This window comes from Amia ocellicauda, chromosome 12, assembly GCF_036373705.1.
Source record: "Amia ocellicauda isolate fAmiCal2 chromosome 12, fAmiCal2.hap1, whole genome shotgun sequence".
Classification (NCBI taxonomy): Eukaryota; Metazoa; Chordata; class Actinopteri; order Amiiformes; family Amiidae; genus Amia; species Amia ocellicauda.
The window spans coordinates 36,950,116-36,967,906 of record NC_089861.1 but is presented as its reverse complement, the minus strand read 5'-3'; the positions used below and the strand labels follow the sequence as shown (position 1 = coordinate 36,967,906).

The 17,791-nt window shown below is 36.9% G+C and overlaps 1 protein-coding gene across 1 annotated transcript in view; it reads right to left on the bottom strand.

The window, feature by feature from the left end:
• The window catches only part of LOC136765019 (D(2)-like dopamine receptor), a 54,492-nt gene that overhangs the window by 8,635 nt on the left and 28,066 nt on the right, over positions 1 to 17,791 (bottom strand). Inside the window, exons 7-8 of the mRNA XM_066719479.1 lie at positions 12,529 to 12,615; positions 9,529 to 9,844 (exon numbers count right to left, since the gene is read on the bottom strand). Of these exons, the coding sequence (XP_066575576.1) occupies positions 9,529 to 9,844; positions 12,529 to 12,615 (403 nt within the window). The remainder of the gene's footprint in view (positions 1 to 9,528; positions 9,845 to 12,528; positions 12,616 to 17,791) is intronic.

Sequence of the window (17,791 nt, the reverse complement as noted above, 5' to 3'; positions counted from 1 at the left end):
GTGTTTCATTATATTCGGTTTTGGCTTCGGCCAAGAATTTTCATTTCGGTACATCCCTATTATTTGTGCTATGTTTTCAGTGCGTTTTCGATATTCCAGGCCTGTCATTCCATAGAAAGCGGCTGTCATTCTATGTCATTCCACTTTCATGTTTTATATCAGGTTATTTTAAAGAAAGTGTTTTCAGGATTTTAGGATTCCTGTGTGGGATTTGGAGACATAGGCTGTCCTCCTATTTTCCCCATTGTAGTCAATGGGCATTCTGTTCTGTCATTTGTTTTAGTCTGTCCCAAATATGGCCTCCTGTCCTGACCAGTGATGTTCCCCACAATACAATTATTTCCACATTTGTTTGTGTTCTAGGTAAGTATTGTGACTTTACTTGTGTTAATTTATTTAAATATCAGCTACAGGCTTTTAGATATTATTATTATTATTATTATTATTATTATTATTATTATTATTATTATTATTATTATTATTATTATTATTATAATAATAATAATAATAATAATAACAAATACTTTTAAATCAATAGAACCGTTACTTTATTGTTACACATCTCTGCACTCTGGCCATGATTGAGGAAAAAATTATATTAATAAAATAAAAATACATATATATACAAATATATATATACATATATATACATATATATATACATATATATATACATATATATATATATATATATATATATATATATATATATATATATATATATATACATATATATATATTACAGTTCTGGAAAAAATGAAGAGTTCAGAAATCAATGTTAAGTGGTCTCTTCATTTTTTCCAGAGCTGTATAGTGTTAATGTTTTCTGGGAGATCATGTGACATCGCTTTGTTAAAAGTAACTTTTTAAATGAGCTACTTTTATTTCTACTTGAGTAAAATTTCATCAAAGTAACAGTACTTCTACTTGAGTGTGATTTTTCAGTTCTCTTTCCACCTCTGCCTATTATTAATTTTTTTTTTACAAAAACGCATCTCGTGCTTTATTTCCTACAACGACTTAGTTTCAAAACCCTCGGATTTTGTGGAAGCAGTCTTGTCCTTCATGCAGGTTTAGTTTAGTGATATTGCATGTTGGTAATATGTTGCCGGTAATAAGCATTAGCCCAGCTAGCTAGTTGGTTTACATATAATCTCAACTTTTTGTAATCTCAGAAATCAGAGTGCCAGAAGTGCAAAGAGAGGAAGAAACGTAAGCAGGCAAGAGCTGACCTAACCAATTATGCCCTGAATGTATTTGCAAAAAGACAGGATGCAGTCAGCCAGCAACACTTATTAGTACACTTGAATTGTGTACCATGCATGCTTTTTCTGATGATCTGGAGAAAAAGTCTTAAAGTGCATTCAAATCCAGAGATTTGCTGGCTCAAGGTCTCAAATATAAAGTGGCAGAAAATGTACACCAGATTGCCAGAGCATGAAAAGGCGGGTCCACACAAAAAAAATACACAATTTAAATATCTATCCAACTAGCTAGCTGGGCTGAGGTGGAAAGGCAGAGGTGGCAGAGAACTGAAAAATCATACTCAAGTTAGAAGTACTGTTACTTTGATGACATGTTACTCAAGTAGAAGTAAAAAGTATTTCATTTAAAAAGTACTTGGAGTACAAATTACAAGTTACTTTTAACAAAGCGATGTCACATGATCTCCCAGCAAACACTAACACTATATACACCTCTGGAAAAAATTAAGAGACCACTTAACATTGATTTCTAGAGCTGGAGAAACCTACAGCAGTCAGGTTGATTGCCATATTCAAAATGCTATCCAGTCTGAAATCGAAAAGAACAGAGCATTTCTAGAGAGACTGCTTGATGTCAGCACGGCTGAATTTGATGACACTCAAACATTGATACCTGATTCAATGTAACGAAAATTGTTTTTAGCAACCAAGAAAATTGTACAGTGAATTTCGATTTTTTGGATAAATATATGCAAATATCTGGACATTTGTGGGGTTACTTGAGCTAGTGTCACATTATGATCAAATTTTGCACAAGCTCCTGCAGAAGGTGCATGTATACAGGCAGTGGTGTCATGACGTTGGGGTTCGAATTATTTTTTAATGTCAAACCTATGTAGAAACATTTCAGTAAATACAATTTCTCTTAGATGATCCCTCACCACTACAGCTACAGTATGCAATTTTGTGACAGCCCCTTAATCAGTGCATGCATGTCATTGTGTACCTGATTGTGTCCCTGGCATAGCCTGTGTATGTTGCAAGGCAGCAAGGTACAGTACACTGAACAACACTTTATTAGAACGGGATCTTCAAAATTCCCTTTTTTTATACACTTTACTTTATTTTGCTTATTTGATGGCAGTTTGAAGCATATATGGGAGGGGGTTGTTTATTTATTCAGATTTTTGCTTTGGTATTGTTCCGTTTTTAATCAGTATGCAATCATCAAAACAATATGTAATGAAAAAAAATGTAGGAGGCGTTGTTCTATTATGTTATAAGTCAGTAACAACATGTCTGTCTATAAACGTGTATCTAAAAAATTGTAAAGCTATTCAATGTTTTTGTGTAATTGATGTGTACAGCATGAATTCCTGTCAATCATTTTACTTTTAGTAATGTATTACAGTTTTCAGGTACTTTCATGAGAAGAATAATAATACTAATACTGTAATACTACTAACTACAAGTACAGTGGTGTAGCGTTATGTTGGGTGTATTTTGATAAGAGCATTTTAGCTCTGAGCTGAAGCACTGATCTAAAGAAGACCTCTCCCCCCAAAGTTATCAGATTTCCTTAACTCATCAGCTTGGAACTGGTTTACATCAAAGTGACAGTTTTGGGGAGGATGGCACCGAGAATAGGCCAAATAGTTTGGAATCCTGCTATGAGATGTCTGGAGAAAGGGGCCTGTAGGTAATAAAAAACTCTTTGAAGTGGACGAGAGCCGAAATCCCGACATAGAGCTACGAACCCGGGCCAACCGGCATTTCTAAAAGATGGCATGGATTGACATCAGTCATAAATCAAGCCCCCCTCCAATAGGACACTGGGGGCTGAAACCAAAATCCAATCTCAAAAATTCAAGAACCAATCACCTATTGATCTGACAGACTATAAAGAACAGCGCACGGCCTCTCTCTCTCTCTCTCTCACCTGAACCAGAAACTCGCTGCCACAGCTCAACCTGTAGCTCTGTTGCCCGAACCGGAACCAGAAACCAACCAAGTCTTTGCCGGCAACAGAAGAGTTAAACTGGGAGAAGGAGATTGAGCCGTACGAAGAATTATTTTAAAGGACTTAATTAAATAAAGAACTTTACAGACTGCGCATGCCCGTCTGTGCCCACCTGATCAGTGGAGTTTTACAGCTGGACAATTGACTAAGTCGACTGTATACGAAAGTGTTCAGTCATTTAAATTGCTATTTGAGTCTTAAGAAACTTGACCCTTGGAACAAACAGGGCCCCTGCTTTCCTCAAAGACTTTGTCTTCAAGTAACTACGGTGGAACCCTGCTTACAGAGAAGATTTTGTGCACAACCTTGGAGCCTTCAAACCAGTGGAAAATCTGTTTGGAAAAGACTACATTCGCGAGTGGAAGTTCTTGGACAAAGCCGAACCAGACTGCCTTTGTTCCAAACCACACGGACCTCGTGCCGTGTGCTGTTATCTGAGCCCGAAGCCAGAGAGGCCTCTCTGCGATGAAGTTCAGATAAGTTTAACAGTTTGGAGTTCATGATTCATGACATTTGAGAAATCAATTAGAAATGTTAATCTGTGATTCATAACTCTAGAATGTGTAATATCATTTAGTTTTCTTAAATATAAATGTGTTGCATTAAACTGTTTTGTTGATAATTTTAGAAATAAAATCTGTCAACGCCGAGAAATATCTTCTCATTCCTGTTTAACTGTTTAGTCTGAAATTGACACAAGTTAATAGACATTAGATTATTGGTGGCCCTGCCTATCCTTAAGCATTGAATAATAATCAGTTAAGGGAAATTGTGGTAACAAGTAATGATAGGATCTTTCTCGGCACCTAAACGTAAATGAGACTGATATATATATATATAACGAGAAGTTACCTGACATAAATACTAACCTGCGTAGTTATTTAATGTCTGACTAACAATACTAACGAAAGACTCACCTTCGTCTTACTAACTGGTATTGTAGTCAATGTGTTTATAACCCTTTTTTGTTTAACGATTTGTGTGATATCATATGCGATCCCATGGTCTTTGATTTGGTCACGGAAGTGATTTGTCTTTGATTTGTTGATCTAGAGTTGAATTTTAATTAGTTTTCCGTTTTGCATAATTAGTGTAGTGCTACATTTAGTCTTTGTTTTTGAATAAATTTGACAATTTATATCTTTGGAATTGGTGTCTGCGTCCAATTATTACAGAAATTGAGTTCTACAAGATTCCAAGATTCGTGATAAGGTGATACTATAAATTCACTTCTTTAATTGAAATTTATAAGTGTACCTTACACTACAGTGGCCTCCAGAATTATTCACATCCTTCATAGACTACAGGTAGTGTGCACGTCAACAAGCAGTACCAGAAAATCTAGTTCAGAGGTCACCTTTAAAGCATCCATGACCAAAACAACAAAAACTAAAACGATACCACAGAAGAATATGCCTACTACTAGTGAAGTAGAAAAGGGTGCTAAAATAGGAAACAGTAGCATAAGAGTAAATTATTTGAATATAGCCAAAAAGTCCACCACCACATTTTGCTCATGTTAAAAAAACATGGAAAGAAAGCACCTTATGTTCAACCGCACAAAAGACCACAGCAAGGCAGGCTTTTTCATTGGATGACACCCCTGTATACAGGGGGGGGAAAGGGGAATTTTGCAGTGTAATCCACTTGACACATATTCCCCTTGTGCATCACATTCCCTTAATCTAGTTGGATCCCACACAGCACAATCGTGCAAAGACACAAAATATTTTAGCAGCAGCCTGGAATGATGGTTGATTTTAAAGGAGACAACATGTTGCCAAAACACTTTTTGAAACGCTCTTATTTATGTTGCGATAGACAGCATCATCTCACAATTAAATACTCATTTTCACTCGGTGAGAGACATTTGTGTTGATTTCTCTGCAATTCTTACATTTACAAAGATGACTGAGTAGGAAAAAAGAGCATTTTGCAAAAGGCTTGTTGCTAAATAAACTGGTGATCTTTCAGATGATTTGGAAAGACAAGTTTATGCATCTAAAAAGATGTAAAAAGCCACATTCACAGAGATATTAAGCTTACTTGAGCTACTCGATTCAATCTACAGTATGAAATTGGAAAGCATTTATGGTGACTGTGATTGAGTAGGCCCATCCCTCTGTTAAGATGTTTGAAAAAACCTTCCAAACAAAGGCTTACCTGGGGGTGGGGGGTGGAGAGCGGCGATCTTGGGGAAAGTAGGGGAAGGTTACAGAGGTCATCTTGGGAAGGGACTTTAGAGACCTGGGTCACCTTATCGCTGACATGGGAGGGGGTTCATGCTATTTGTTAGTGTTTATTTACTTTGTTTATAGTTTGATTTTATAAGCATGCATCACCTTTATAAGTTTAGTATTTTGATGTAAACCTATTTTGGAAATATATGTTTGGGGATGTATGTTTTTAATGTTTCTTTTGTCACCCCTATTCTCTAATGGTTGGGTCTAGGGGGTGGGGCTTTTGTGATGGTGTGTGAGTTGGTGTTGGGGATGCGTGGGGGGGCCCAGCCACTGATATCTTTCCTGGGCCCAGTGAAAAGTAGCTGTGCCCCTGCTCAGAAGTGTACTCTTTCATACACTCTGTCAAGAGGTACATTGGAGGGCATACCCTTTAAGATGGTGAGCTACTGAGGATGCCAGGAAGCAGTTTGTGATCCAGCCTGACTCACAGCAGTACAGGAAGCAAGTCAAAGGACTTGTCTAAAACCAATGTTGTAATTCAGACTTCACCATTTAAATTTGTCAATTAAAGTATGGCATTTAGCCTGACAAAATGACATAAACCTTGCAAATGTTTATTTTATTATATTGTGTTCATTAAACTTAATATACCATGAAAAAACTTTGCTTATAAGTTAGGATTCAGAAATGTTTGAATATGATTAGGTCATTTTCAAAATGTTTGCATTCTGGAGGTTAATTTGAAAATATATAATAGTAAAGATGCACCCGATATTCGATAGTACTAAAAATGTCACAGGTCATGACCTTTGTGACGGTCCGCTACGGGGCCTGTCACTTTAAGATTTTGTTGGCTTCCGGGGTATGTAGGAAGTTGATTAAAAGACGCCTAGAGAGTTGACTGAAGAGATGCCGAAAGAAAGACGCCTGGTGAAGAGAGACAAATGTAAAAGCGGGTTTTAATGGACTCTAAAACTAAGTGGTGTAGTGGATTTGCAAAGTGAAGAGCAAAGCAGCCTTAGTTGGGGAAACCATAATGGAAGATGGACTTGTAAGTTTTAAACAATGGGAATGTACTTGAACATGACAGAAGTGAACTGAAGGTTAAAGTCTTGAAAAGAGGAAATCGGAAGAGGTCCACCTGACCTGAACTCTAACACGCTGAAACCCAGGATACGGTTGGAGTGCCTTCTTTATTTTCCAGTCCTTGGAAAACTACAGATTTATATTCTATATCAAAGTTCTATGTGAATTGCTGGATTTGACTGTGAAACATACGGTTCTTTTCCATTTCCGGTGTGCTGCTAATGATTGCTTGCGTGTAAAAAATTATTAACCTATGGTTTGCACTTTGACGAGTTTAATTTTCGGCACTTGTCACTTTATAGCATTTACTATAGCATTTAGTATATGTATGGCATACATCACTTTAAAAGAAGGAAGTTACTGTTTGCACTGACCTACGCTGAACATTTTGCCCTCTTTATGGCTACATGCACTTTAAAAGGCGTTATTGCTGTCTTTTTTGGTTTCTTTTGTTTCATTAACTTATTGTTTATTATTTGTGAACCTACTCGAGTATGGTGAATGTGGGCCCATTAAACGTTTGTTTGTTATTGTCATCGTAAAGAGTTGTGTTTTTACAGACAGAGGTGTATTGTATGTTTGGAAATTGGCATATGTATTTATTGTGATTTAGTCTTTATGGACATTGGTTAAACTCTCTGAACTGATAGAACTTTGGGTGGGCAGGGAACGTAAAACGTGAATTGTGATTCTATTTATGAAATAGTTTTCTGTATAATCTATGTGTTAATGATGATTTATGCAATTAATTGTGTTCACCATGAATAGAAATTGCTCTATATATGTATGCCGTCTACAGCTGTAATTCTTTACCACCTACCCTTGATATAATAAAGTCTCATGTTATGGGGTTAGTCGTCCCAGGGTGTAGTCAGGAGTATTATATTTCTGTATATATCCTGGTAAACTTTTCGTGTTATATTATTCTTATATGGTTTATTCTATTTTATATATGATTAATTGTGGTAGGCTTTATCCTACCTGGCGCCCAAACTATATAATATATTACACCTTACAATCCTTACAAGTTGATCGGTATGTCTGTATAATCCCTTAATGATTACTATAATCCTTTAACCACAACTGCAAATTTGTATTAGTATTGTATTATTTGCAGATTATTATTTTCATTTTGACATTAAGGACATTTTCTGTGTTGATCAGTGGCAAAAACTCCTGATTAAATCAATTATGATTTCATGTTGTAACACAATGAAATGTTGAAAAATCCAAAGGGGGTTAATACTTTTGAGAGCCACTGTACACATTGAGAAAATTACCACGAAGATGCAGTGCTTCTCCTGTCATTAACAGGCAGGCCCAGTCATTAACCTTAATGTACACACTCTGCTTGAGCATAAATAACTTTTACACTGTCTTACAACATCGTTTTTTTTTTCAGGTTAGATTAGCAACCGCACATACTGATACACACAGTAACATTTTATTTAATTTTCCAAAAATAGTTGCCTGGCTCCATAGGCGCAGTTGGGGCCGATGCGCCAATTACTGTACATCCAACATTGAGCACAAATATTTGTACATATAGATAATTTCCTGTAATAAAATAATCAGATTAAATCAAGATGTCTTGAACAGTCAGAACTAATGACTCGAGGTGACTTGACTCGACTTGAGCTTGGCATGAGTCCCTCTTTTAGTGACTTTGTTACAACTCTGAATTACACCTGCTTAACTCAGAGGCAGAACTCCCAGCCAATGCCAACAGTGGCACAGATGGGATTCAAGATAAATATAAAATTTGACTGAGAAAAGTGTTCATGACATCACAAAGAAAATCACATACATGGAGATCTCTAATGCTGAGCTTCAAGAAGTGATCTCCAATGTATACATGAATAAGAATACTGAAATGTTATTGACAAATACAAAGTAATTAGACCATTAACAATAATACAAACTGTTAAAATTGCAAGGAGCAAATTATTTAGTTTCAGAAGAAACAAAGTATCTCTAATAGAAAAATCTGAAATATTGCAGTTTACTTTAATTTCTGCATCTCCTCACATATATTCAAAGTAGTTCAAATACAATTTTACAATACAGAACCAAATTCAGGATACTCCCATTCATTGTCACAGTCGTTAAGAAGGGCCTTGGAACGCAGATAGGGTTCCATTTACTAGTGCTTCCTGTGCTGCATAAAGGATGGATTTGCAGGTGCCCTTGGGACTGTCGTGTATTCAAATAATGTCACAGCTGTTATTTGTGCTGTGGACCTGCTGTGGAAATAAGTGGAAGGCTTGACAACAAACATTTCTTATGCTCGTGGTAAAACTAGTGGAATAATAACTGGTGATTCTCTACTGGTAGGGTTTAAAAATAAAATAAAACCTGATAAAACTAAAAACATGAATTTAATAATAATTTATTATGATAGCAACTATACTTCAGAACTGATGTTTGATCCATATTTTACTAATGGTATCTGTTTTCTTTTAGATTTAATTTTTACATTTTAGGGGTTCCTTTGTGACATTCTGTTTTTGTATTCAGAAAATCAACATTTTGCATGTATACACCAATTAAATACAAACTTTTTAAATTATCACTCTAATATTTGTGATTGTGAACACAAATGACTTATGACTTCACCTTTGAACGCCAAATGTTCCATTTGATACATTTTTAACCCCATTGTAAAGTGTTTTAAAGCAGAAAAGGATTTATTGTATCAGTGAATTTAGAACATTGTTTGCAGCACTTATTTTTAAAAGGTATAAACCAATACAAGAAATAACTATTTTTTTATAATGTTTACAAATGATGCAGTAAAGGCTGTTGTATATGATTATCAGAGGTAGATTTAAACTGGTTCATGTGAGCAGGCCTGACAGTTTAAATCCATTACCAGTCACAATTGTATTTATTTGCTTTAAAACAGGTATGAATTTGAATGTAATGTATGTATAATGTAAAGTAACATTTTGCTGATGCTTTATGCTTTATGCTTCATGATTGATATATATATAGACAGTGTATGGACACTATAGTCGCTGTCCTAGCTACTCACCTAGGACGATGGCCAGCATCTGGGTGGCTTTCTTTTCCTTCTGCTGAGACAGTCGGCCCTTGGTGGTTGACTTCAGGGTGGTTTTGTCCTCTCCTGTTCCTCGCGGCATCTCGAATGCTTGCTTCAGCTTGGGATGGCCATGCAGGGTAGGGGCAAGGGTGGGAAGAGTTCCAACACTGGGTAGGGGCTGGGAAGGGGCTTGGGAGACAGACTGTAACCCTAGTGGAACCCCCTTGGCCTGTGCTCTCTCAGGCTTTGCCAGAAACCGAACACGGTCCAAATCAGCTGGGTGCACCACAGCTTCCTTAACTAGTGTCTGAGATAGAGGGGGAGAAGAAGGATTTACAAGTCAAATTCTCTTTTTAATTTTAAGATACCTATAAAACCTACAGGAACCCAGCTTTTGGTGACTGTGATTGCCTATATTCCTAGATATGTAGATGCAATATAAAGACAAAGAATTGTACTATATATAGTTAAAGGAAGTTAAAAAGGCATTGTTATATCTAGAATCAGTTCAAAGAAGAACAAGCAAGTTGATTCCTGGTCTTAATTGTGTTTTCTACACAACAGGTTAAAGGAAGTTAAAAGGAATTGCTTTTAGAACTGAACCTAGGTGACAATTCTGTACACACAAGCTTGTAGTTGTCTGGAACAAGTTACTTAGCCACACCATTGATGCAAACAAACTAGTACAATAGTTATATCCTTCCAAATAATGGGCCAAGATTGATCATCTCGCTGGTAACGCGTATATTATGTTATTATGGTTCACTCAAGTATGAGTAGACTTGCTCTTTTTCAGTATTAATTTAGTATTTTATTAGATGCACAAGCTTTCTATAATCAAATACTTTTTTTTACTTCTACAGCATCTCTGTTATTCAGTGTTATGCATTTGAAACTAATCAACATCTCACTGCTTGACCATTTTCACAGCTTTTCACCTGCCAGAAACTACTACCACACCCATCATGCATTGAGACTCATGCAAAATAATGTTTACAAAATGTGAGGTCACTTAGAATCATACCGCCTTTGAAGTAATGCAATAGAATTACCTCCCCCCCAAAAAAAAACCCAAATGCCACTATATTGTATAGCATTTAATGTAGATACAATAAATTAGTGTACCGTTTTAAGTTATCATTCTTTAAGAATGACGTCCAAATAACTGGATGTCAATGGACGTAGATAATGGCTGATTCCATTATCCAAGGTGACTCCCATTACATTATAACCTTACAGGGAAATAGTGCAAGAGGTACTTTGAATGGTTTGACAAAACATATTAAATATAAATGAAGCAATTTGTACAGTAAAATGATGTGTATGCAACCCAGGTTATATGAAAAAGAAAGCACTACCCAAAGGGGGAGGGCTCCACAGCTCCTAGCAGTGCTAGCTGAGCAGGAGGTGGTTGCTCATGTGTTAAACGGGGGGGCACAAGAGCTGGCCTCCTGTTGCCCCATCTTTGTATATAGTTTGTTTGTTGTAACAAACTATTGTGTAATGGTCTAGTTGCTGTTGGCCTTCCCATCTCTGTTCTCGTTAGAGCATGACTGACATCCTTAGTCTTGGGCAGGCAATGTGCCCGCATGGCCTCTATCCGGAGCTGGTTCAAGTTGAGGCTTATTAGGTTCTGTCTCAGGGCAGACTTCCTTACCTGTCCGCTGTCCTCCTCCTTTGCGATGGATTGGTTATACAGTAACCTCTCCTCTTTTGGGCAGTGCTTTTGACTTGAAATATAATGATAGGTTGTGTATACAACCCCGGTTATCTGAAAAATAAATCACTGCCCAAAGGCTGCAAAGTCACATGGGAGTTCAGTCTCACAGCAAAGAGGACATTCCTGTGTGTGCATCACCATATATACAAACAGGAAACAGGAAGGGGCTGTTTGAGTGACACACACAGGGGCCATAGGCAGCTTGGATAGAAAAGGTATCCATGGAAACAGGCTTAACCCATCCGCCTTTGGGCAGTGCTTGTGTAAACAAGATTTAAACTACAAATGCTGGTGATCCCACCTTCAGTGGTAGCTGTATCAAGTTACCCAATACTGGTGATAACAGTTAAAAAGCAGGGAAGTGGGTTGTAGGATTTATATCTTATTGAACTATTTAACTATCTACAAACAATCTACATATAATACACATCACACTACTGGTAATGAGATGCAGAGTCTCTTAGCTTTACTTTTAATAATTCAGAATGAATAATAGCCTCTCTATGTCTTCTTGGCTTACATGTTATGGTTTTATTAAATACTGAAATAAGACCAATTAAGCAAGGGCTGGGGATGGAGCAAAATCCAAAAAACAATATATCCCCTAAGGAAATTAATTTGGTTAGTTGAGAAGAAGTATTTTAACCTGTGACTACCATCATTTAGAGAGAAACAGAAACAAAAGAAGAACATGTAACTACAGCACCAGAGAAGAAGACTCCTAATTTGTACCATCAGTGACACAGCGATGGCCAAATCCCTGACTCTCAGTCTGCTGGTTTTTGATCTAATTTTTATTTATTGCTAAATTGATATAAATCACTTACTCGGTAGCAATTATTGTCTCCCAGATCATTCTTTAGGGATGATATAAACAAGGTGTGCAGAATCCTGGAGTCCACATTTTCTTCTGGTTTTCACTGCACCTTATCCACCTACCCTTATGACAGTTTACCATAGTAAAATTGCCTGGTACATTGACAATTTCCCCATAGTTACAAATTTATTTTGATATTTTTCATAGTTTATATGGTTTCACATTGCAAATCTACACAATAATTAAGCAATATATAAATTGTAAATAAACTGGGTAAATAAACTGTATTGACTTAAGTGGATTAAGATGTGGGCAACTGAAAGGGACCTTCAAAACCTGCTGCATTGTAGACCTTCAGGACCAGGATTTGCCCCTTAAAGCTAAACCTTTCCTGCTATAATGCAGACACTGCAGTAGTATTGACAAAACCAATGACATCTGCAATCTCACTCACCACTTTCTTTCGCCCAGGACCAAAGCTTCCATTAGATTTCACTATCAGTGTACACAATTTCACATCTTCAGGGTGGGTACATTTGTTCTGGTGAAAAAAAAAAACACACAACACTGTAAGCTGATTATGTCTCTACCCACCTTTGCAACCATTTTTTACTGGCTATGTTGCTCAAATTAAGTCCTTGCACTATATTTCCTATAAGAGTTCAACCCTCATCCTGGAGAAACCCAGTCATTTAGAGATCATTTGGACCAAATTTGAGTCCTTGAGGCCTGACCAGCCCTTCAGGCCTCAAGGACCAGTTCCATATATTTATAACACATTATTTTTCTAAATTACATTACTAATTGCTCAATAAATGATGTGTTGCAAAATAGTGGACTGGACTCGGGAAGGGTGTACAAATTCTGGAATGTAAAGTGAGGAGTATCGACAACAATTTCAAGAAAGGGGGTGATGTGGGTCGCCCTGCATGCGTCACGTCATTGACCCACATACACATTTGGCAGATTAACACCTAACTCCCTGATGGTTCTAGTTCTGGGTGGACCTAGGGCAATAGACTTTCTTGTTATCCACATACTCAGCACATATTGAGTCCCTTGGGTGTACTCAGTGCCAGACCATGCATCTGTGTATTAAGCAATTTATTACCTGCTGTTGGGTGTTAATCTGCCAAATGTGTATGTGGGTCAATGACGTGACGCATGCAGGGCGACTTACAAAACATAAGAGCAATACAAAGTCCATCCCATTTTCACTCTACTTTTGATTTAATACATAAGATCTCCATCTGCACTGTTGGCCAAGGTCGACATAACTGTTGACTTCTTCAAGTAAGTATCTTTTGATCTATACTACTGGTCAAAAATTGTAGAACACCCCCATTTTTCCAGTTTTCATTGAAGTTTAAGCATTTCATTCAGACGGTCACAGATCCTTCAGTTTAATTCAGATTTCTTTGAAAATAGGCTTGTTTTGTTCAGAACAGTATATATTATTTGTTCTATCAAACACAGAAGTTCAGATCCACTTATGTAAAATTGTTCTGTATTAGTACTAGGGCTGGGCAATATGGCCAAAAATGTTATCACGATAATTTTTTTTATATCAGTCTATCGATAATTATCACGATAAATGTCAAATAATTATTTCAAGTTTAAAGGCTGTTTTTTGCTCCTCAGTGAAAGTTGAAGAAACCATAAAAATATGCCATGAGTAAAATTAAGTAAAATCCTTTTTCAGTCAGTTTTCCTCAACAAAATGAATATCTAATAGAAATAGAAAATTAAGTGCTGCAGTGTGATACAGCATACATGTAAGATAGCTCAGACTGCAAAGTTTTAAAGTGTTTTAAAGGATAATGTAAAAAAAAAAAAATATATATATATATATATATATATATATAACAAAGAAATCTTAATTCTGGTCAGCATGCCAAACCCTTTTTACAGACATTTTGTAAGTGTTTTAGCTGCCTGACATTAACAATGTAAACAAAATAGACAAAATTAAAATCTCAACTGTGGTCATTATCTTCTATACAAGTTTTAAACAAGCAAAGCCATTACCCTACAAGTTACGGGCAAGAAAGACAAGTCTGTCTACAGTCTCAGGTTTTAACGCTGCCCTGTGACAGGTTACAGTGTTCCCTCCTGTGCTAAAAATTCTCTCAGAGGGGGAGCTGGTGGCAGGGATGCACAAGTAGTGCTTTGCACTCGTTTGGGGCTGTTGTTTCTTACTTTCTGTGTGTTCGAACGGGTGATATTGTTTCAAATGATGAATTAGGTTTGTGGTGTTGCCTGATTTTGCTGGCATGTGTCTTCAGCACAGTTTGCAGTGCACGCTGCTCTGTTCTTGTCGGATTGTAAATAGCCAAAATATCTCCAAACTACTGAAGTTGAGTGACCTTTCTCATCCTTCAAGCTGGTCATGGTTACTGCACTTTCTTAGGTGTTGCTCATTTTGCTTATTCCGCTCCAACTACAAGCCTGCCAGCCACTGTGTCTGTAAACAATACGACGTGCTGGTTTCTCACCATGCAACTTAACTTGCGCAATGCATACCTCTATTCCTGCGACATGATTGGCATTTGGCAGTTCGTGATTCGTTCGCCATTCAAATTAATTAAATCGAACATTTATCGAACATTTGTTATACTTCTATTGAGGAAAATAATATTGCAATAATTATTATTGTTTTATCACCCAGCCCTAAGTATCAGATTTTTATTAATATTTTATGAACAACTGGATGGTGTTTCAGGCTGTCCTGTGAATAGTGTGCAGTCTGTTGTATAACGGCCCCACAGAGGCAATCAGTATGAAGGCGAACACGATTTAGTTAATTTACAAGTTAAATGAATGAATGAATAAATAAATACAGCAGATCTGGGTTTCCCTCTAAAATATTAAGGACTGGTTTATACATGCGTCCATAAATGCCATGACTGAAACGTGCACACTTTAGTTAAATTATAACCTTCTATATTGTAGCTGCTGTTACTGTATGATTAATTGTGAAATGTGAATTTTGTTTCAACTGTAACTTGCCCTGGTTAAGGGCATCAGTGAAGTACTCCAATTGTTTATTTCTTATATAGTGCATTTAAACTGCATACATTTCAATAAAGACTTCAATTCTTTTCCTGGGTTCTACAATGCCTAAGACTCAGGTCAAGATAGCAAAATAAAATAGCCTCTCCATTGGAATCCTTAACGTCTCAAATCCCTATCCTTTTGTTGCAAGCTGTTTTGATTACCAGGTTTGTAACTCTGAAAGCTGTTCAAGAAGGGTGTTGCAGTTATCTCATTCATCCCCCTGAAGGGGAGCTGAAATGTAGTTGTACCTGTTGCCTCCAGATGCACTCTCAAACCTGTGTACTGTTTGTTCATAAAACCTTTTGGAGTATAGCAAACACATTGTGTTGAATGGGGTTAAATGCATCAGTATAGAGTAAATGCCTCACCCTGGGCATAATTTACAGAATGTATATCCTCTTTTCAAACTGAGAAATTATTCAGGGAAGAGAGGCTAATAGTTTTCAGGTTTGGTGAGAGCAATGAAACTTCCACTCAGGGCTGCATGATAGATAAAGATAGGTAAAAATAACAAATAACAACAAGGACTTAACACCATTAACCAAACTGTCCTGTACTTAGATCTGCTCCAATTCCATACATACCTAAGCAAGTGGAGTTCAAGAAAATCATCACTTATTACATAGAATACTCATTTTGACATCTGTCCAGTATTTTAGGAACAGGAAACAAAAACCTGAAAAGGGTCTAATCAGGCGACGAGTTAAACTAAATAATTGATTTGCCTATGCAAATGATATTGGTAGGAATGAAAGCCAAAAGACTCAGGAGGTTTCACTGATGAGGACTTAGAAGAGCCCTGCCACTCTTCACATTCCCCTCTTCATACACCAGAGTTCAATATACATCAAACATCTCCAATTACCAGAAGAGAAACAGTCTCCACTCTTGGCCTTGTTCTCTACCTATCAAGTCTCCTTCTACAGGACACCACTTTAATGAGGCTTTTGATTGGAGATCAAATGCAATCTGGTCTTAGCCACTGTGATAGTATTTTGGCTGAGACCTTAAACTACTCACATACATACACGAACACTCCAACATCTACCAGAAAACAATCCAATCAGCCATGTGCTTTTGTCGTGATACTAATATCAGGGCCTTTTCACATCAAGTTTTTTCTTAGTACACCATGTTCAGTTAAATTAGAGTGCAGAGAGAATCCCCTTGAAAGCAGTGGTTCTTAATTCTGGTCCTGAAGGAACACCTACCCTGCTGGTGTTTGATTACATTTGACTCTTTAAATTGTGTCATTGATAAAAAGTTTGTTCCTTAAGATAATTTCCTTCAATTCATGGTTCAATTAAGCAGGGTAGGTTTTTCTCCAGGACCAGGATTAAGAATCACTGCTTTAAAGGATATAGGATTTTTTTCAACACTGAACAATCCTCTGATTACATCTCTTAAATTGAAGGCATGGATTAGATCTTGTATTCTATAACATTTTAGCAAGTTACTTCTGTATATACAATTAATTCTAAACAAATGTGTTTTTATTGCAAGTCCTCTCTACCTTCACCTCGTGTTTGCTTGGGTGAAAATAGACATACAAAAAGAGGGGATATTGTTGCATGTTAGAAAGCCCTTGGTTGTATTGATTAAACAAATGGCACCTCTAGTTGCTACATTGATATTAAGCATCTGGCCTGAAAATGCAATTGTGTGTTTCTTTCTTCCTTGAATCACTGAGGGATATTCAGTGGCTACTATATTGAGCACCAACTGATAGTTCCAACCTGAATAATAGAAGAGGAATAATTATGGATTCAGTTGCAGATAAAGTACAGGAAGTCATTCACTGACCAAAGGACCAAAGGTGGGGAGCCAGTTGCTTTGCTTTGATTGCCTGTTAAGGTTGATTTTGCCAGAATGTGTTCACAAGCACTAGTGCTATGCAAAAAGAGCCATCCTGTTGATATATGTCTTTCGGTAGTTCAATATGTGAGAAAAGGGTAGGGAGATCTGAAGTCGAGGTGGATGGAATAAAAGCAGTTCAAAAGTGTGACGAGAGTCTTTTTGTTACAAACAGTGCAGCACTCCACACAGGCAGATGAACACATGAAACTCAGTAGAAATCATCAAAATAAAATAGTTGTCATAAAAAATGCAGTTTCTCTGAATTTGAGATATTTAAAAAGATCAATATCCAAATCCATAAAGGGACAGTGCACATTTTCTGCTCCCCAGGTTAAAACCTTTTTAAAGAGATTTCAGCAGACATAAAACACTTCAGGTTCAGCTAATAGCAGCCACCATCTCAAGCTCTGACATCAAACTAGACTACCCCCCTCTAGTTCAGACCCAGCTTTATAAAGTTGGTGCAAGCATGTCCTCCCACTTTGGGTTCACCATCACTCAGACCATAAAACAGGGGATTCTAAATAAACAAAAAAATACATTTTCTGGCCAGAAACACTTTAACTAAAGTTAGCAGAATTACATATGTATTCTAAATCACAACATCTGTATTCATACTATAAACAAAGAAAATAAAACCTTAGTCTCATGTTAAGTAGTTGATGGTTCCCCTTCCTCTACTTTATAAATGTGCTTAGTTCACCGCCGCCTGTCCGATTGGATGACGTCACACAGCTGCCATGACAAGCACTGACACACACAAGACACTGCACAGTGCTTACTTCAATTACCAAAACAAATAC